The sequence below is a fragment of the Tetrao urogallus genome (genome assembly GCF_951394365.1).
Source record: "Tetrao urogallus genome assembly, chromosome: 11".
In the NCBI taxonomy this organism is placed as follows: Eukaryota; Metazoa; Chordata; class Aves; order Galliformes; family Phasianidae; genus Tetrao; species Tetrao urogallus.
The window spans coordinates 14,638,393-14,659,631 of NC_136824.1; the positions used below are offsets into that span (position 1 = coordinate 14,638,393).

The following is a 21,239-nucleotide window of genomic DNA, read 5'->3' on the forward strand; positions in this document are numbered from 1 at the left end:
AAATCATCAACTCCTGTAGGAAAATTACTATCATCCTGAATTTGTTGAGACCAAATAAGGTACAAAATGCAAGCCCAAATATATAGAGATGTCTTCATTGTGATAAATTTTTCTAAGATTTAGGTCATTAAGTAGTCCTTTTTTATTTTCTGGAAGAGACTTTTAAGGGTTTTTGTTTTGCTTTTGTTTTTTTTTTTTTTGCTGGCAGTAGATCAGTATTTCATCTTTACCTTTGTTTCCTTTCTTCCTATCAGATTCTTCAGTGTTATGTGTTTATGTGATAACAAACTGATGATCATGTCACATAGGTTTGGTGTTCATCAGTTAATGGAGTGTTAGAGTTTGGGAAACAGACGTAGAAAGATCAGGTGAATTTAAATTGAATTACTATAAAATTTTTCTTTATTCTATATGAGAAGCATGTAGAAGTGTCTGGTGATACTCAAAACAACAGTGTCACATCTCATGGGTTTAAAAGCATTAGACGTGTTATGTAATGGAGGAGTGAATGAAGTAGATGTCTCTTATTGCTGTAACATTAGTAGAATACGATGTCTGAGTCGTTGGTTATTGGACATAATATAAAGTGTTCTGCAGAGGAAATTCTTGATTTACTAATTGTGAAAATGCCTCTAGAGATCCAATTACTAAGCAGCTACTAGTTCGTTTTCCCAAGCAATTGAAATAGGTCCTTTCCAGCTCTCTGTTTTGTTGCATTATTAAAAATACAACCTTTGGAGCAACATGCAGAGATCGTGTTTGGTGGAAGCAAGATGTAGCCCAGCCTTCTAAATACCAAAGACCAACATCACTTGTACAGTAGTATTAAGCAAGAATAACTGACGATGAGAATTTTTCTGGAAAAGTTCAAAAAATATGAAACTGACATTAAAAATGAAATAATTCACTCTTTATGGGATCTCTGAAGCATTAGTATTGTCATTTTTACAAAAGTGCTTTTCCATTTATCTGAAAAATAGTAATGATGTAATGAGACAGCAGTTCACAAATTTCAGTGTTAAAAGAGAAATGAGCCTCTAGCCAATTTTCTTACATCGCTGATTTTAAAAGGCAGGAGTTGAAGACCAGGTTACCTACTGATACAAAATAGTGGCATGACAGCAAAAAGTGCATCTTGTCTGAAGAAGGAAGAAATCTATCATTTTTATTGTAAATCCCCCTTTCTCCATAGCAACCGTATAAAGCCAGGCCAAGGCCTCTGGGTTCCATGTGATCTGCAGAATGGTCTGTATTTGATCTTGAAGTATAAGACTTTGATAGAGGGTTTTTTTAAACTTCCTACTGTCAGTCTCAGAAAGGTCTTGATGTCACTGCCATGCTAGAAGCTGATTCGTTTCTTATCACAAACATTGACAGTACTTCATGGTGTTATCACTTCTCGTTATTCATTATGTTGTCGTTCTTTTTCTAGTTTTCAGATGTTCAGGTAGAATAAATGTTTTGCTTATGTTCATACCAGTATTTTAAACCTTTATTTAGCATGTGTGCACTGTCTATATCACCAAACTATAAATGTTTATTAAGAATCTTTTATAAGTATAATAAAGAACAGTTCTAACTGCTGCTTTTTTTAGTGAAAAACAGAGTGGCCATAGTCAAAATCAAATAAATATTTAACAGTGAATTTCTAGTTTGTTTTATTTGAAGGTTTGTTTGGTATTGTCTTAAGCACAAGGCTTTTCAGATTAGAAGCAAAACTATGCAAATAGTTATTTTACTAGTTCTATTTATGTTGATTATTAAAATACAGCTGGCTGCGTAGCGTAACAATAAAATTGTACTACAAGGTAGGATTGGTTCTTGAAATGTTATTTAAATTGAAATACCTGTGCTTTCCACCATAGGAATAATTGGCTTTGAGGTAGATATATCTTTGTCTTTGGTATAACCTTGCTTTATATTTTAGTAATTTGACTCTCAGTCCTTGCAGATCTTACATATACTTTTTTGCTTCCAGAAGTGTCTACCATTTCTGTATGGATATTCATGAAATAGGGTATTGGTTAGAATTGCTAAAATTGACCTTTCATTGCAATTCTTACTATTGGAAATGGCTTTATTTTCCTACCATCTGAAGGAACTTTACCTATTCATTTTCAGTTTCTGCCGCAGCGGCCACATTCTGCCAATGCAGACTGCATGACTCCTCATGGGACAGTTCTGCATCAAACTTTGGATTTTGATGAGTTCATCCCACCGATACCACCTCCACCCTACTACCCACCAGAATATACCTGCACACCTGTGGTAGAGGCACAGAGGTGATTCTTCTTTCCTGTAGTTAGTTATTCCATAGTTCTTAGCTACAGACTATGAAACTTCTTAAAAAAATACGAAGGAAAGTAATGCCTTTCACTTACATTAGCTGCTGCTTTTCCTGAGAGATTATGTACATATGGAAATATTTTTGTTAAAGCACTGTTGTGATACGGAAGTGATTGAACTTAGCAAAGACAAGGATAACAATAAACAGTCAAGGATAACTTAAAGGAAAATGAGCTTATAGGTAATCCTTTTACAGTTAACATTGTACACTTGAGGTTGAATGTGAGATTTAATTTTCTTAGGAAATATTGCTCTGTATGTGCTTTATTGTGGAGTAATGAAAGGCATTAGTGACAGAAATGGACTAGGACAGATGGCTGGTATCCAAAATGAAACAGTTTTTAATGCTAGGAGGTGAATGAAGGTTTTGTTTTGGCTGTCTTATAAATTGCTTCAGTTGATTCTTTGTACTGTATTAGCTTTGAATTCAGAGAAAGGTCTACATCATTGTGGTACAGATATTAGTATGCCAAATAGATCTAATGTAATTTCCTAATAGTTAAGTTTCCTTGTTTGTGTTTTTAAGCAGAAGTCTCCATTTGGAATTTCCTCATTCTCCATTCAGTGCTTTATATGAAGTCACCATTAACAGCCCAGGAATGCTGTATCCAACTGAGCTGCCACCTCCTTATGAGGCAGTGATTGGAGAAACACCTGCCAGTCAGGTAAGGCAAGCTGGAGGGAATTTACTACATAGTCTCCAGATTTTCATGGTGTGAAATATCAGTGAAAATAATCTAAATACTCCTTAGAGTATATAACGGCTTTATTGGAACTATGAGAAAAGATCTACTGTATTTCAGACAAATGCATTATATGTTTTGCCTTGTGTTTTGCTGTACAGTGTCAGCTCTAATGAAACTAGAATCATAGTATATTTAGATGCAAGCAAAGCTAATTTGAGCAAAATTTTCTTTCAAGTGACTTGTCATAATTGAATAGTCTAGAATGGCTTTCTACATAATTATATTTGTTTTTATAAACTCTAATTTACAGCAGAATTCACTAAAAACTCAAGGAGTCAAACAATCTTGATGTTGCTTATTGGACATCAGTGGCGTTTCCTCTAAATATGTAATTGAAGAAGTTGCTAGTGATTTTTTCACACTGGGAAACCCACCACAAGGAAAAGCACAAAAACAAAAACAACAGCAAAGAAAACCAACACAGTTACATGCAAAATATTAGTAGAACTATTCACAAAGTGTCTGAGGAAGAAAAAGTTTATTTGCACAGTCCCTGACCAGAGTACAATTTTAAAAGCTCTAGATACGCCTAATTTTGCTGCTGCTTTTACTGACAAAGCAGTTTCTGACAACTTCTCCATTTCTTTCGTTCTATCGTGCCCTCCACTGTCTGTTAAAATATACAGGCTTACATGAAATGAACCTATATAAGCTGCTTTCAAGATTTTTGCTGAAGAGCAAAATTGGAGTTTCCAAGGCTAAAATGTGTTTTACCGGTATTCCATTGTTTTGACTTTGAGTAAGTCAGAGGAACCTGCAAGTCCTGGAGGAGCTGATGTTTTTCAGAAATTAATTTTAAAAATTTACAGAAATGGTAATGGATTACAGATGAATTGAGGGGAAGAGAAGAATCGTATATGTGAAAAGAAGTTATATGTGGTGCTCACTAAGGTTTAAAGAAGGGTCTGTACTTGAGCACGAAATTGCTTTGGGCACTTTTGTAATTGAGATCCACTTTGCATGCGCTTCAACATCAATAGCACAATAACTTTAGCATGTGACAAAAGTAGAATGAACTAATTTGAAGTAGCAAAGTCATGCTCTTGCTATAGGAGAGCACTAGATTTGATGTGAAGGCGTATGAACTTCTATTTTTTGGTGTCTGGGGTCCATGTCAATACCTCACCTATTCATCTGAGGCTACCTGAGTTCCAGAAGTGTTTGTCACACAATGGTAAGGTCTGGTGATTTTAAATTTCTAAGTGGTGGTAAATACACAGTAAGTGTACTCATGCCTGGTCGTGGCTGGTTAGGAAAGCTTGTATGAGCAAAGTAAGAACAGGAACTGAGTATAAGAGTGAAATACATTGGCATTGCTAACTAAAACCTGTGCAGCAACTTTGTATTTGTATGCTTTTCTTGATGGCATAAGTTCTGACATTTTTTGCAGACAGCGTCCCAATCAATCTGTAAATGAAGGAATAGAGCCAGAGTCTAGGACAGTTTAGGTCTTCAAGACGAATCAAATGTAGTCCTAAGTGCTTATGTGGTACAGATGTTCCCATCTAGTATACATCGAGCCACAGGACAAACTGAACTGAAATAACTAGACTTATAAATCCCTTAGGCAGACTTTGCAATGGTAATCATAGCAGAGCTTTAGCTACAGAAGTGCTTCTGGGAGCCATTATGCGACAATAATTATTAATCTCTTACTGGTCATCAAGCAATAGATTTTGTTTGTTTTTAGATGGATTGAACTCCCTAGAGTTTTATTAAATTCTATCAAATTAGATTCAGTACTCATGCATTTCATGCACAATAAATGTCAGTGCTAATTTAACCAGTTGAATCTAAACAAAAATTGCTGTTGTCATCTGTACTGATTAGGAATTCTGGTTTTATGACCATGAAAAAAAAGCTTTCCAAACAATTTTCCATGGGAGGAATTGATGAGGCTGTAGTAAAGAACAGACAGATTAAGGTCCTGGATAAATTATACCAGTGACTATTTTGTAAGCTTTACTAGATTATAGGCTGTACAGGTTTGTTTAGAGCATGTTTTTTTCTCACTTTTTTTCTGTTGTTAACTTAGTGACAATTTGCCAACCATTATGTCTGAGGATGTGCAAGTTGATCTTTGTTACTCTATGCAGTGCAGGAAACTGTGTAAGCCCACCTGCCATCTGTATGCAACTGTGACCTAACTAAAATTAGCCACTGTTACCTCCTACAGTTAAAACCGTGATTCTCCTTTGCTCAAGCAAGAAGATTAATCAATTCAGAATGCATATAAAGTGTAAATAGGAGTTATTTTAGATTTACTAGATCAAAGCTATAGATAGTTCTTATTCTCTGGTAGAGATATGCCAAAACCTCAACCTTGCACAACTGATTTTATAGGTACTGGACCATGTTGAAGGTGCTAGACAATGTCACTGCATCTGCCATGTGACTGAGAATGTAGAAGGTCAGTAAACATTTCAGCACAGCTACTCAGCAGGTATTAGCATAGACTCATAGAATGTCTTAGTTGGAGGGAGTCTTAAAAATCATCATCACTAAAGACAATCCCCTTCCTCTTCCTGCTATCACTTCTCTTTTGATGCAGCCCAGGATATCATTGGCATTCTGGGCTATAGAAGCACACTGCTGTCTTGTGTTCAGCTTGTCGTCAAGTCAGGACCCCCAAGTCCTTCTCTGCTGAACTGCGCTCAATGAATTCTTTTCCCAGCCTGTACTTGTACTTGAGATTGCCTCATCCCACACATGCAACCCGTCACACTTAGCTTTGTTAAACCTCATTAAATTCTTGTGTGCAATATTATTTGTTCAGTGATTAAGAATTTATGACGCAACCTAGCAAACAAAAATTATTTAATCAGAAATCTAGTTAGAGAAATTAAATATATTTATTTTCTGATCAAATTTTGTCCAGCACCAAAGAGCATTTCTTGCTTTAGGCAAAACATTTCCCAAACTTAACATTCTTTTCACAAGCTTGCATTTTCTTCTGTAAAGTTGCTCTTGCATTTTGTGATCTGAAAATAAAACTACGATTTCCATTTTTTGACAGTAAACTTAGAGTCATAGAATCACAAGGTTGGAAACGACCTGTAAGATCATCCAATCCAACCATCTTCTCATCACCACTGCTGCCACAAACTAACCCGTATCTCATAGCTCCTCATCCAGATGCCTCTTGAACGCTGCCAGGGACGGCAACTCCATCACCTCCCTGGGCAGCCATTCCAGTGCCTGACCATTCGCTGAGAGAAAAAGTTCTTCCTTATGTCCAACCTAAACCTTATGTCCTTATTCTTCCTTATGTCCAATCTGAACCTCTGGTACAACTTGTGGCCATTTCCTCAGATCCTGTTTGTTGCCTGGGAGAAAAGGCCAAACCCCTCCTCATCACAGCCTCCCTTCAGGAAGTTGTAGAGTGCAGTGAGGTCTCCTCTGAGCCTTCTCTTCTCCAGACTGAACGATCCCAGCTCCCTCAGCCGCTGCTCATAGGATTTGTGCTCCAGACCCCTCACCAATTTTGTTGCACTTCCCTGGACACGCTCCAAGGCCTCTTTCTTGAAGTGAGGGGCCCAAAACTGAACACAGTACTCGAGGTGCAGCCTCACCAGAACTGAGTAGAGAGGGGATAGAAATTATTGCAAATCTCCTAGTTGATGAAAGGCTGTTACTTCAGCACAAGCAGCAGAACGTTTCTGAAATGCCACTACAGTGAAAAAATAATAGACTCTGCGTACATGAAACTGTTGTGCTGGATTGAGGCAGTGGGGAGAACACTTCCGCTGTGAGTTCCCAGAAGTGGTCTGCAACTTAAAATGACACCACAGATTTTTTTTTACCACGTAAAAATTTGCTTCCATGAAGAAATACAAAAAAATCTGCAAGCGTATTTTTAAAAACATGACTAATGTTGCCTGTTCTTTGTTTCCAAGTCCCCTGTCCATGTAGTGGTGAGGTAAAAAGTTTCTGGTACTTTCTAAAAAAATTATATTTGCAAACTCTTAGAAGCTGTTTTTAAAATTGTATTTGGAAAGTGTTTTTTTGACCACTTGATCATAGTAAAGTGTGGATACATACATAACAAAGAGTGGGCACAGTAATTTAGGTGTGTATATGCATTGATCTACACTGACGTGTTCCTTGGAAGCTCTTTTCTTAATAGGTTCAGAGTGATAGTGTCACATTCAATTTTTTAGAAGGCTAGATACAAATTAAGCTCTTGACTAAAAGGTTTTCAAAGAAGCGATTGATGGTTATTTCTTAAGTCTGTAATCATCAGTAATGAGCTTTTACTAGTTAATTATGGCCTTACAGAAGTAGATTAGATGCTTTCTACTGAAGATGATTATCTATGTCTCAGTCACATTGTCTTTGTCTTTGGGTATTTTTCATATGTAGTTACGAGCTGTTTATTGGAACCTTTTTTCTTTTCCTAATACCAATCATGATCACAAAGAACTGCTGAAAATCTAAAGAGGTTGGCAGCAAGGTTCTGTTAAAATCAGTAGAAAGAAAATTTTCTAAATTTTAGTTGTCTGTGGATCAAGTTTATGGATCAGCAGGGCCAGTTCTGGGTTTTCTTCTCATAACTCTCGTAAGTGAAGGGAAGTTACCCACTTAGATCTGTTCTTTAGGAAAAAGATGACTCTAAAAGCAATCTCTGATAGGCTGGAGAGCAGCCTACCTTGCCAAATTTGGTTAAGTGTTGTTAGAGCGCTTAGAAATACGGTGGATGTTAACATCTTGTAAAATCATTAGAGAAAAATAAATCTCCTATGCTTGTTTTTATCATTGATTGTTATTTGCCGTCCTGTTTTAGAGTGATACAATGTTGTGTGATGTGTGGGGAAAAAAAACATAATATGGAAAAATGCACAGTATTCAGTTTGTTCCTAATAGCAGCATTAGTTTTTAGCAGTACAAACACTTGTTTGGTAATGTGGGCCTGCAACCGCAGCTGTATTTGTATTCGAGATGAATTTAGCTGTAGACTCCAGAAAAGTGAAAAATTGCTTCATGTGTGTTCTTCTGCACTGAGTTGGTTCCTGACACAAAGACATCGTAAAATATATCAATCTGAATAGCAACAGGTAGTTATTTCACGCTGCCAGATGTATTGTTCAGATTATTAGCACTGTACTTCATTTTGATAAGCTGCAGATTGATGTGCTGTTTCGTTAAACAACTTTCATTTAGGTCACTGGTACTGATCAGCAAGTATCTGAATCAAGCTTGGGTGAGAGGAATGCGACCCTGGGCTTCAGCACACAAGGTAATCATAGCATTATTGAAAGAGAGAGAGCACTGAATTTCTGAGTGGACTTTTCTTTCTCTTCTGCCATTCCCAGTGGAGAAAGAAGGATTTGCTTCCAGCTTATTCATGGAAGAACCTTTTCCTAGCCATAAACAGACACGGGTGGAAACACAGAGGAAATCAAAGAGGAGTCATTTTTAACAAAGTGTGCTTTATAGCTACCCTGGAAATGTACTCACTTTGATTAAAGCCTCTGAGGCAGATGCAACAACTGTCATTTCTTTTTGAAGAATCATGCATATAACCAGCAGTTTGCTTCTCGTTGTCAGCAGCAAGGGCTGCCAATCGGATTGTCCACGTAGCTTCCTCCTGCATGGCTTCTAGAGGCCAGGACAAGGAACTGCCTAAAGAATAGGTGTGAATGACGTAGATGAGTAGCAGCACAGAGCAGGTTTAAGAGTTTCTAAAAGAGGTCTCCTTAATGTGTTTGTTGATGTGGAGGGCATTTCAAACTCTGTCTCAGCTATATGGAATATGTTGAAAAAGAATAATGTCATTATGTTAAAAAAAAAATAATTGGGGGACCTATCACAAATAGAAGTGATCCAATCAACTACTGTAGCTTGAGTAGTGCACATGACACGTTTTTAATATAACATTAAAATTATAATGTAGATGTTACAAATTTGGGAATAATGCAGAGCCAAATACTTATTTGGACAAGAGGACCTTTTCATCTGTAACATCTGTATGATGAAATTGGGGGGAGGATGACATTTGAAGCCTTTATTTTTTTCTGTCTCTCCTCTTTTGCAGTTTCTGTTGAGAGCACCTCATTGATAACCTCTGAAACTGCTGAAATCCCAGACCACAGCTGCTCCTCTGAAGATCTTTGTTCGCTGGAAGTTCAAGGATCTCTCCGTTCTTCAGATTTTTCTCCCTCCTGTACAAACTGCAAAGGGGCTACAGGCCAGAGCTGCAACAGTCTGGACTGCAGCACGCGCTGCAGGTTCCATAGAACTCGCTCAGAAGGTTTTCCTGATGAGGATGTCAGTTTGCACAGCAGAATCTCTATGGACAAGTCTCAAGGACAGGAAAATGAAAACTCTGCCCATGGCAGATCCTCAGACTGTTCCTCAGAGAATTTCAACCCCTCAGAAAGAGAACTGCAGAGTACTGCTCAAGAAGGCAGTGTCTCGTCACATTTGAAACAAATGAAAATCTGCTGTGGGGTCTTTAGCCAGCCTTCTGTCCCTTCCCACACCGCTCCCTGTTTTGGGCCTGCAAATACTTCATCATATGCACGCAGTTCTGAGAGTACTGTCCAGCAGCATCATGTTACAGAACACCGCATTTCAAATATTGTCCGATCAACCAGTGATCCTGTATCTTGTTCGTCTTATCTAGAAGGTACGTGTGGTACAACGAGGCCATGGAGTGTGCAACAAGTGAGGGGTGTTGGATTTATGCAATTGGTGCTGCTGGAAGTTATTGGAAACAATTTCCTGTGTTGACTTACCTGTGGGGAATTTAACTTCCATGCACAGCTTCTAGATTTGAAGCTTTTTAAGAACGGAAGTGGTAAAAAGCGACAGTGACGTTAATTTTGGATTTTCTGACTTGTGAAAAAAGGTCCTAGCCTTTCTGCACTTATCAGAAAGCCATCTCCTGAGTAGATTCTTCCACCGCTCTGTTTCTGCTATACTGAGAAACTAAACCAAGTGGTTGAACAGTAGCTGTGGTCTATTTGGGAAATGATTAATTGAGCTGTTGTGCTCTTAATACAGCAGGCTGTGTTTCCTGAAGGTGACACCGACATGGATGGTTGCATTGCAGATGCAGTCACAATGTGACTATATTGGACTGTATTGTGAAAGGTTTTAGAGTAGGAAAGGAGAAATGAGGCATACAGCAAGGTGATGAAAGAGAAGGAGAGCTTGTGACTGTTGAAAATAAGCATCTGTTAAGAATCTCCTTTTAGACAAGTAAGGGAGAAGAGAGGAATTATTAGCTGAACACTGTATCTTCATAAAAATCTGCTTGTTAATGGAAAATATGTGTTTGATTTAGTGGGGAGTGGTTTGATCAAACAATAACAGGAATGTGGAAGTGGCATTTGAGAAGTACGGGTTTTATGAAGGGATATAAGCTGTTTGGAGAGGTTAACATGGAGAAGTGATTTGAAAGCAAAGATGAAGGCTCTGTAAGCTGTTAGGCAGGTTGTGCTGATACAGAAGCATTCACTGAGTTTTCTAAGTCTTCTAAGGGAAGAACTGACTACCTCAAAAAAAAAAGTACACAAAATGCTGATATAGCTAGTTTTATTTAGAAGTGTTGATTCTGTTATGGGTTTTTCTGCATCATTATTCTTTTCCTATGAACTTCAGAGACCTCATACCTAGTTCAGTAATTGACTGAACTACCTTTAGAAATCTGGCCTCAGCATGCTGTCAAGGAAATGTAAATCTTTAATCTAGAAGTCTGTGCTTATTTTATGAAACTTAATCTGCTAGGATATATAGGTTCTATGAAGCTGTTGTGCAGACAGCAAGTAGGAATTTCAGAATCCTTTCTGCTGGGCCAAACGCAAGAAGAACAGCTCTTTCTCTTCTAGATTACACTCTGCAAGTTTTCCATATTGTGCTCCATATGCTCTTTGAGCAGTGTTTGACAGAGACATTAATGTAGGCAGCCATATCTATGTGCTCTAGCTGACTTCTGGGACACCTGCCATAACAGATGCTCTGCCTTTATTTTTACATGTCCTAAATACATCCATCATCTCTTCTGGAGGAGTGGCATTATTTAATTAACCCTTATGGGAATTACTTTGATTCCAAGTTTCTAGTCCTGTATGAGCTGAGAACAAGAGTTGAACATTACAGAGATTTAACTGGGTTTAGCAAAGATTTTAATAACAATGCAGAGATGATTCTGGAAATATTGATACGCATGTGGCAAAGGGGGATTTTGGGGTAACTTGCATGTCTGTGTTGGCCTAGTTGCTGCTCTGTGTGTGGAAGATGCCTTAAAATGAAATGTTTGAGAGGCATTTGAGTTTAGATTTGATTTGCATCTTTATTTCATTAATATTTTTGGCATAATAGGATTTACCAAAATTTTTGTCTGAAACTTTTCACTACTTTGCTCACCTTCCTCACTTTACCTTTTGTTGTCCATCATTTGGAAATCACTCAGATTGAAAGAGGCACGATTTACCACATACCAGCTGCTTGTGGCAGCTCCCAGATTTTTCACAACTGACTGCTGCTCTATGGATTCTAATTCCAAAATTTTGAAATGCTTAGTAATACTTCTGATACTTATGTGCTTGATTTTAAATACGTAGATACATATAATAAATGCTTATAATTCTGTGGGCCATACATTATGTAATATTGCAGTTTTGGCAAGATAAAGCCTGTGCAGCAGTGAATGTATGGCACCAGTAACACTGATAGACATGGAAGATTTGGAGCACACTTAAGGTAGTTTGCAGGCTTAGATGTGTGATGGTATGAGTCAGGAGAGGCTAAAAGAAAGCGTACACCTACTGTGCATGCTGAGTTGGTGCTCTGTTTCACAACCATCTGTATGACTCCAGTGCAGTGTGCAGTGGGAAGGAAAATGAAAGATGTAATAGTGTCTTAATTTCTCACCACTTCTCTGTGTTTGTAGCATGTTTGCCTTTGTTGAATTGCTCTCTCTGCCAGAGAGGATTATGCCAGCTTTTCATGACAGGCTTTTCCAGAAGAAATGGAAGGAAACCTCTTCTATTATGCTAAGAAGTCTAAAGTAGTTCTCAGTTCTGAAAACAGATGTAAATAGGCGTAGTGTAAATGGGAGAGTTTACTTCATCTTGATTGTCACAAGCTTGAGATCGCAAAGACTGCTGATGTGTATTGTGATCCCGTGGTCATTGATCTGTGCTAGCATCAGAGAAACACTCTCATTAGAGGGCAACTATGTTTAGAGCTGTGTTCAGATGCTCTGTAACCATTTGTTATTAATTGGATCAGCAGTAACCATAGTGGTCAGCCTACCCATCAGTTTAATCTGTGGTGGATAGCATTTGTTGTTCTTCAAAGAATGAAAATATATTCATTTAAAAAAAAAATCTGAACAAAAGACTATTTTTATAGGGAAAAAAAAGGTTCATCTTTCCTGTTTCTCCATTATTTATCTTATTTTAAAGATAAACTATGTTCACCAAGAAAATACAGTGTGGTCTGAATTCTGCCCCTAGAAATCACTGAGCCTTCTGTAACTTCAGTACCTAGGCCTGAAATACGCTGGATGTGAGCTGCATAAGAGAGAAAACCATCAAGCGTGGAACTGTATTTTTCTCTGTGTTTAATAACTGAAAGGACATTTCAGTACATTGTAGCTTCTCTTCATGAACAGACTTTTTGCAAGTAGTATTTCATCTGAGTAGATTCATTCAGGAAAAGTAATGAGAAAAGATCCAAATGTATTTTTTTCCTTGCTTTCAACAGATAACAGGGCTTGATTGTGCTCTTTTTGGCTCTTTGTTTAAAGGTGATCATTGTGCCTGGAGTCCTATATGTAGACAGCATCAAGATGCGGGATCTTCAGCCACATTAGAAACAGGTGAGATCAGTTTTCTAAAGCAGGTGGATTTCTTTTTAAAAAAGTAATTAGATAAGCTTGTGATATAGACAATAAGATCAAGGAAATGTGAGGTAAAAGTCACTTTAATAACCGCTCAGTACTTGCACAATGTACAGCTCCGATGGAATCGTATTTACACGCGTTCATAGAGCCCACCTACTGACAGAGTGCTGTTTTTGTACTGAATGTAGTGATGGGGTTTGTCTCACAGCAGACTGTGAAAAGGGAAAATTGATTGTTCCCACACCCAAGCATGAGGTGTGCATGCAAAATTTTCTCATTCTGTTACAGAGTTAGTTGCAGTTTTTTGGAAGCAGACTTTGATCACAAATCACGAGTGCTGTGACTGAAGTCTCCATTCTCGTTTAGTGTTTTTGCTATCTCTATTTCTTGCTGATCTCTCATGTTCACTGTTCTTATTTGCAAGGTCTGACTAGAAGGGAAACTAGGTTCTTAAAGTCAGGCAAGCTAAAACACTGCAAATTACATGTATAACACTGCTTAGTTGGTGCTTCCCCTTACCATTAATCTCAACTGAAATCCATGCAAGTAGACGTAACAAAAATGTTGGAAATCTATGAAGTACTTTAATTACACCCTCACTCACCTAAATGCAGTCTTTCTTGCTCATGAGAGTAAATTGTAACCCAACTTCTGGTTAAAATTACCCATTTTTGGAGTGTTTTCTTGATTACGTGTTGTTATTATCTCCAGGAAAAAAAAAGCACCAAAAAAAAAAACAAAGTAAAACCTTTTGTAGCAATTCTTGACTTGCTTTTTTTTCTTCTTCTTTAAAAAATCATCAAACTATTACTTTAAAGATATTCTTCCCCCCCTTTTTTAGTTCCTGTTTCTGGTTCTCATATGGCTGCCTCTGCTTGTCAGCATTCTTTGAGCAGTTTCCTACCAACTGGAAAACAGAGGGATACAAGGAACATTGATCTACACTTAAAGCCAAAGGCTTTGCAAACAGTCTCAAAAGAACGACCACACTCTTTAGTGGACCTTAAGGCCTATAAAGATACAAAAATTTTAGTGGCAAAATTTTTGGAACATTCAAACTGTAATCTCCCTCCAGAAGTACGTCATGTAGTGAACAGTATACGATCAGTAATAAAATCTGATGAGAGACACATGGAAGAAGCCATCTTCAGTGCCAATATTATAGACCAGGTAGGCCACAAATGTTCTAAAGATTTGTTCAACTCTGATAGACACATATTGTATGGAAATGTTTTTACACTTTTAAATATTTCAAAGAATTATTACAGAAGTTCTTTTATAATAACATGGCTTCAGTAAGAAATAACTAACGTTTATCAAGGGGTAATGTGTTACACGCTGAGGAAGTCATAAATGTATTGAAAATTCTTCATCCAGACCCAGTGCTGGTAATACCCTCGCCATCTCCAGGGCGATTTTACACGTTGGTAATCATAACTTGCTATCGCCAAGGTCTTTTTACACCTGGGACATACTATTCCATGCATGCATTTGTGTTCGTATATAGAGGTACAGATTCCAGAACTGACAACTGACTTGGGTCTGCTTTTTTCAGGCAGCTGTGTCTGTACAGCATAAGCTACTAGCTGAAAAGAAAGAGTGGATAAACAAGTAGAATCACAATCTATCGAAGCAGAACACTGCAGTTATCCTTAAACCTGGCTAGAAGAATGACAATGATCCTTGCTATTTATAAGAAAAATAATTGATAATTTTGTGCTTTTCCAAATGAAAGAATAGTACATCTTCTTACCACAAGATAGAGCAAAGCAGACGCAGGGCTTGGAAGGAATTATAAAACAAAGGAATTAGTAGAGGCAGCAACTTTTATAATCTAATACATGTTTAATAATAAGTCATTTTTGGGGAAGGAAGGTGATAAATCACCTCTTGATAGTACTGTTACCGGTGATAGATATAGAAATGAAATTCCTTTTATATGGCTAGGTTTGATAAGCAGACTGTTCCTGACACTGACTGTGTTCAGGTTGACAGAAGACTTTCCACAGATGTGAATTGATGATTAAGGGTGGACACCTGGGTCTGCTGGTTTTACCTTCTGAGATACTTAATATGTGTGGCATTAGTTTGCTGATCCCTAAATGGAGTAAATTTGCTAAGTATTTAAACAGGATATAATAACATTTAAACTGCATGTGAAGTAGCTTAAAGTTTAGCAGGAAGCACGCACCATTTGCAGTCTTGCTGCAAGATTGCCTTTTGCTAACTATGAAGTAGAACAAAGATGGAGCATTATATCATTTAATTCAAGTCACATTAGTAGAAAAGCAGTACTACCATGACATACTTAGAGTGACAGTATGGAATCAACTTTTAACATTTTTACTCTTTACAATATTTGCAGGCCATTAAATCCTCAAGGTTAGAAAGCTGAAAACAAAAACAATATATTTTAAAAAAAACAAACCATAATTTCTCACAAAACTGGAGAGTGTGAAGGAACACGAGTGTTTATGTAGCTCATAAAACTAGAAACTCATAGCACAGTTTTTACCCTGTGCACATCTCTTTGCTCCAAGGGGTCACATGTGTGGGGGCTTTTTCACAGTAAAGAAATCATTTCAGGAAAGATATTTTTTCAGCCAGAAAACAGCATTCTTTAATAAAAGTCCAGGCCATCCCAGCAGTCTACGTAAGTGACAGGATTTTGGTGAAATGGCTGTATAATTCAGATTTGTGAAGCAGGCTGATCATTCTTTAACTCCAAAATGTTTATCAGGCTTGCAAGGTTTTAGTTCTCTCCCACCTTCAGCAAAGCATCTCTTTCGCCTAAGACAAACAGATGAGTTTAATTTACTCCAGACCTGCATTTTTTTCTTATAAAGCAGAACTGTCTTCTTTTCCACCAGTTTCCTTTCCACTCCTATACAGAGCAACAAGTATTTGTTTGCTCCTTTGTTGATTTAATACTGTGGTACAGGTGCAACACCTGATACCTTTAAAGTCTGACTTTGCTTTCCAATAGCCAGCTATGACCAGGTGTAAAAACAGAGGTGGGATAGACTCTGGGTGGGTGCATAACATGCATCTTCTTTGGTGGAACTCCAGCACTCGGTAACTTATGTTATGTTCAGAGGCCAAACCTTTTAAATGGAAAAAAATGTTTACCCTGTTGTCTCCACTTTTTCCCTCTCCATTCCTGCCCTTTTGAACAGGTAATTACAAGTTCCCAGCTGGGTGTGAATACCTCTAGAAAGCGACTTCAGGAAGACCTTCATCTTCAGAGTTGTGGTGCTCTGAGCTCTCCAGTGGCCTTCTTACGCAGGTCCCGTATCACTCGCAGTTTAGAGCGGGACAGGCCTCGCAGTTTAATTGGAGTTTGCCAGGAGACCAGCCTTTGAAAATACTGACAGGTATGTGATTCCAGCAGAGAGAATTAAGGAAGAAACCAGGACTGGGAGAAATGCGAGTAGTGGATGGCTTAAAAAGGAAGAAGTGTCTTCCTTTGGAATTCAACTTTTTTTCCAACAGCAGGAAGAGAACACCTGTTTTTCTGAATGTAAATTTCAGCCCTGAATTTTGAAAAAAAAAATAACTGATTTATTAGTAAACTCATAACAAATGTTTTCCCAACCAGAAATGCATATATTTCACTGTACTTATAGAAATGCTGCTGATGCTGTCTAGCATTTCTTCAAAACCATTGCAAAACCACCACAGACTGGCTGTACAACTTAGAAGTTGTATTTATTTAATGTACCTCAAGGTGTTTTAACTATTATCAGTGTTTTAATAAAAAGTATTTCTGGACTTTGCTTTTTCAACAACTGATTTGGATAGAACTGTAAAGGTGATTGATATGCACAGAGTGCTGCTTCTAATTCATTTTTCCTGTGTCTTTCATGCCAGGCTAACTGATCTGCTGTATTATTCTTTCCCTCTTAACTTCTGCAATGTGTTGCCCCTTTAAATAATACAGAGGGCTGTGGTGTGGTTTATTTTTACTTTGTTCTCAATGGTCATGAGGTTGTTAGTAGAGTAGCACATGCTACTGAAAACTGACATTTTAAGTACTCTGTGAATTGTGGCCAACAGGTGCATTAGGGAAGAATGAAATTGCTGAAATTCTGCATTTCCAATAAGGTTTTCTAAGCTTGTAAACATCAGGTGATCAGAAACAAGATGAATTTTTATCTAGCAGAGCCATGAACAATTGCAAAAAGAATTGTTATGCCAATTAGTAGTTTGAACATTTGTATTACTAAAACATTTCCTTGTGGCTCTGCTGCATTTTTATTAGAATTATCTTAGGAAAAGAAAAAAAAGGTAAGTATTGTTGACGCTAATTTGATTACCAGCATAAACAGAGCTCCACCAGCTCTTCCGGTGCAAGATTAATCCTGGCTCTCTCAGAGGAAAATGGAAAGGCCTCAAACAACAAGATTCTCATAAAGAACCTACCACAAGTTTTGATGTTCCAGGGTTTTAATTTTTTTGCAGCAGTGCTTGTCAGTAGCATTACAGTTTCCGTTTGAGGTTTAGTCATATACTGCTTTCATTTGTGTCATTCTGAGCTGGGCTGACGTCCTTTGAAAAGGTCACAAAGGAATGTAGCTGAAGATGAATAGTTTAATTTTTATGGAATAATCCATTTGAAAGTATACCATGCTTCCATATTGATGTGAACTTACAGTGACATCCAGTGGCAACAAGGTATGCTATCGGAAAGCAGCAGCTCTAACGATGATACATTAATTACTAATTAGAGAGACAAATTCTCTTCAAAAAACAATCTGTGACCTTTGCAACTGCACTTAGTTGAAGAATTAAATGGTAGTTGAATTCTTTACAATGTGAAGTTGTGGAACAAACAAAATAAGCGTGCTTTCTTTGTTACTTCAGATTTATTAGTGATAATAGGTTAATTCTTTCCTAAGGTCAGTTGCATGCAACACACTACTCCTTGAAGTACAGTCATCTAAGGATCTTTAGTTACTGCATGATAAGGCTTATTAAGTCACAGTGTATTTTCCTCAAGGTTTTGCCCCCTCTGCACCCTCAACCCCCTTCCCCTCCAAAAAAAAAAACCTAGACAAAAAGTTACATCAATTAACATTTATCGCATAAAGAATACAACTTTACTACTATTTTTTTTAAATCTACACACATTCCAGTACTGCTGATGGTGCTAGGTTATTTGTTGAAACAATTTACATTCAGAACACATTGCCCCCAGAAATAAGAATGCTTTATAAAAAAAACAACAGAAAACAGGTAAGCATGGCTTTCCCATTTTGAGCTCATATTAACAAAGAATATGCAAAAATTAGAAGAAAAAAACAGCCCAACACATACATTACACAAACTGTGCAATAAGTCATCCATGAAATCACTCAGTTAAATCATAAAAATCACAAGCATTAAAAATAAATATGTATCTAAATAAATATTTTGATTTTTATCTTGTGGCAATTATTCTTTATTTAGCATATGAAACACTTGTTACATGTTTATGTTCACACCTTGCCAAACAGGTTACACTTGTCATAACAATACCAAGTACTACAGTGGTTTTCTTTACATTAGAATCTAAAAGGTTTAACTGCACACATTCCTTTCCACTGAAATACCACCTATTCAGCACCAGTTTTAAAATTACACAATGCTCTTGGACCACTTTATGGACTGGGATTCTTTTTTATAGCTTCCTAGCCATAGTTTTCTCAATTGCTTATCTTTGCCATTTGTTGTAGTCTCAGTCATCAAGTTTTCACATTCATCGTGTTATCAAACAGGACAGACATACATACATCACTCCACATAAGGGTTACAAATAAATATGAGAAAAGAGTTTAGAAGATGTTGCAAAATACTTCAATGCTTTACAAAGATTTTGTGTCAGTGATTATTGTCCTTGACCATCCTTCTCATCACTTTTTGGCAAAGAAATAAAAAGGAGAGGAAAAACAGACACCTGTCTGTTCCTTGTTTCGGAGTCCTCATGGCAGCTTCAAAGCCTTTCATTTGTACAAAATACAAAAGTCTCTTCAGCTATGAGGGCTTTGGTGGAATCGTTAATTCATTCGGCTTTGATGGAATCATTTAATCATTCTCCTGCAAGAGTCGCATGCTAGATGTATAGGGGTGTTTCTTGCCCAGTTAGAAGCCTGAACATGGCAGCTGGCATAGTCTTCATATGAATCTGTTGGTTGATTTACACAAAAATTAACAGAATTGCTTTCTACTAGTTTTAAGTAATTCATAAGGCCCAGTTTGTCTCTCCCATTTGTTCCTATGGATGTGAATGTTACCAAAATTTCATCCATTCTCTGGATGTGAGTAGCTGTTTTGCTGCATTTTATTTTTTCGATGACAGCTGACAGGACGTCCCCTCATATAGCTAAGCAGGTGTTTAAATACTTTTTGTTGTTATACTCTACTCCAATTACAGACATTAAAGAAAAAAGGCAGCACAAACTTTTCTGAAAATTGAATCTGCTGCTCTAATGTTAACTGAACTTGCATTTTCTTCAACTTTGCTCCCAAATTTGAGGGTCATTTTATTTGTATTTTCTCCTGATCAATGAATGTTTGAACACAAAATTTTATCTTTGTCACCTTATAATTTAATGCCAATCCAGGGATTAGGGAACCAGGTTCTTGCATAGCTAGCATATTTGTTTTTACAAAGAGAACTGTGGTAAGCATCAGAGGGTGTCAGGTAATCAGTTGTACAGAAACTTGCTAGCACCAGTAAAGCAGCTATCAGACTATGTGAGGCTAAGAACTGTGTGCTTTACTAACTGTTCGTTCTCTTGGTCTCTTCATGCTGAAAAAAGAAAAAAAAACTTTCATAATGCTCTCGTGTTTAGAGAGCTTTTGTGCAGTAGAGGTATCACAAAGACGTGGAAGTTCTCTTGAAATCTACATGGCTTTGTTTCTGCCAACATGCATGGACCGCATGTACTCTGAATTCTTTTTCAAGTACCACTTTCCACAGGAAAAGAAGTTACCTCTGATTTTTTTGCAGAGGAGGTAGTGGAAGATCTGGCCAGGGTTGTGTATGATCCTATTCTAAATTGAGTAGATTTTGGTAAACCAGAGGATCTTGTTCATCCTTTGATGATTTCTCTAAAAGTACTGCAGAGAGATGTCTTATTCCCAAGGTAAGTTGGAGATGTTCCATCAGAGTGAATTAAAATACATACGAATTTTAATCTCAGCTCTTTGAACACTGATTTATTTTTACAGCAGGTGCTGTAGTCAGAAGTTAAGAGACATAGCTAACGTGCTTAATTGATTCCTTCCTTTAACTGACTGGTTTAATTCGAACAGCAGGCTGAGGTTCAGAATCATGCCACGCATTCTTGAAATGAGTGTAAAAACTGAACGTACATCTAAGTGTTCAAAGATGTTTTGTTAATTGTTATCAGTGCTCAACTCCAATCTACTGAGTTGATGGTTTTAATACTATGTTAAGACATTTTTCAACTGATTTTTTTGACAGTTTTAAGTCTTTGGTAAAAATTGAAGATTTAATGAATACTTACCTCTCCCACTGAGTTTGACAGTGCCTGTACTATCTTCTCGTGAGCAGTTGCAACAACACTCTGTCCATTGATCTCAATAATACGATGACCCACTCTAACCCCTCCCCTCTCAGCTATTCCACCTCGCATCAAGCTGCAAATCTGCCAAGAAAAAGCAAAAGTTATTGAAGATTAGAAATGTCAAAATATAGCAGTTAATAGGATTTAGTACACCATACCGAGAGGTGACACCACAGGGACTTCAGAAGATACTAGCAGAAAGCAATGAGCAGTACTACAAGGTATCAGTGGTCTACCATTTTTCAAAATTTATGGAAATTACCATTTTTACTTTCATTCTTCTGGACTGGAATGTGTAAACATGTACAAGGATGCACCTAGCCGCAAGGCAGGAGCAGCAGAAGTGGAGTTATGGGGAAAAGAGAAGTTTTACGTACTGTTGGGATAAGAAAGTGATTCTTTTGAAAACTATTTCTCACTGTACCACCTGGACTCTTTCTGAAATTACCACATTGTTCTTTCTGAACAATCAGATGTTAAAAACAACTAGAATACAAATTAATCTACAACAGCAAACTTTTCATATACATGGAAAAAACTGACATAAAGCTTAATCCACAATCCTTAATTCTGGGGAAACACTGATGTAGGCTGAATGAAAGGACGACGACGTGTAGGTGTTCTGTACTGAAAGGTGGAGCGGGGTCTTAAATGAGCACATTCTTATTACAGGCTGTTATCAGCAAACTAATTGAATAGTGAACGATGACAGCTTGTTTTCTG

At 37.4% G+C, this 21,239-nt stretch overlaps 2 protein-coding genes across 3 annotated transcripts in view; one reads left to right on the top strand and one right to left on the bottom strand.

Moving 5' to 3' along the window:
* Positions 1-16,307, top strand: part of ENTREP2 (endosomal transmembrane epsin interactor 2) — a gene marked incomplete at both ends in the record, with an annotated part of 103,573 nt that extends 87,266 nt beyond the window's left edge. The window contains 7 exons of the mRNA XM_079540751.1: positions 2,122-2,282; positions 2,873-3,011; positions 8,253-8,328; positions 9,127-9,720; positions 12,850-12,921; positions 13,787-14,115; positions 16,122-16,307. Coding sequence (XP_079396877.1) covers positions 2,122-2,282; positions 2,873-3,011; positions 8,253-8,328; positions 9,127-9,720; positions 12,850-12,921; positions 13,787-14,115; positions 16,122-16,307 — 1,557 coding nt within the window. The remainder of the gene's footprint in view (positions 1-2,121; positions 2,283-2,872; positions 3,012-8,252; positions 8,329-9,126; positions 9,721-12,849; positions 12,922-13,786; positions 14,116-16,121) is intronic.
* A 2,729-nt stretch (positions 16,308-19,036) lies between these two features.
* The window catches only part of APBA2 (amyloid beta precursor protein binding family A member 2), a gene marked incomplete at both ends in the record, with an annotated part of 38,342 nt that continues 36,139 nt past the window's right edge, over positions 19,037-21,239 (bottom strand). For both annotated transcript variants that reach the window (XM_079541143.1, XM_079541142.1), the window contains 2 exons: positions 19,037-19,108; positions 20,457-20,597. In XM_079541143.1, coding sequence (XP_079397269.1) covers positions 19,037-19,108; positions 20,457-20,597 — 213 coding nt within the window. The remainder of the gene's footprint in view (positions 19,109-20,456; positions 20,598-21,239) is intronic.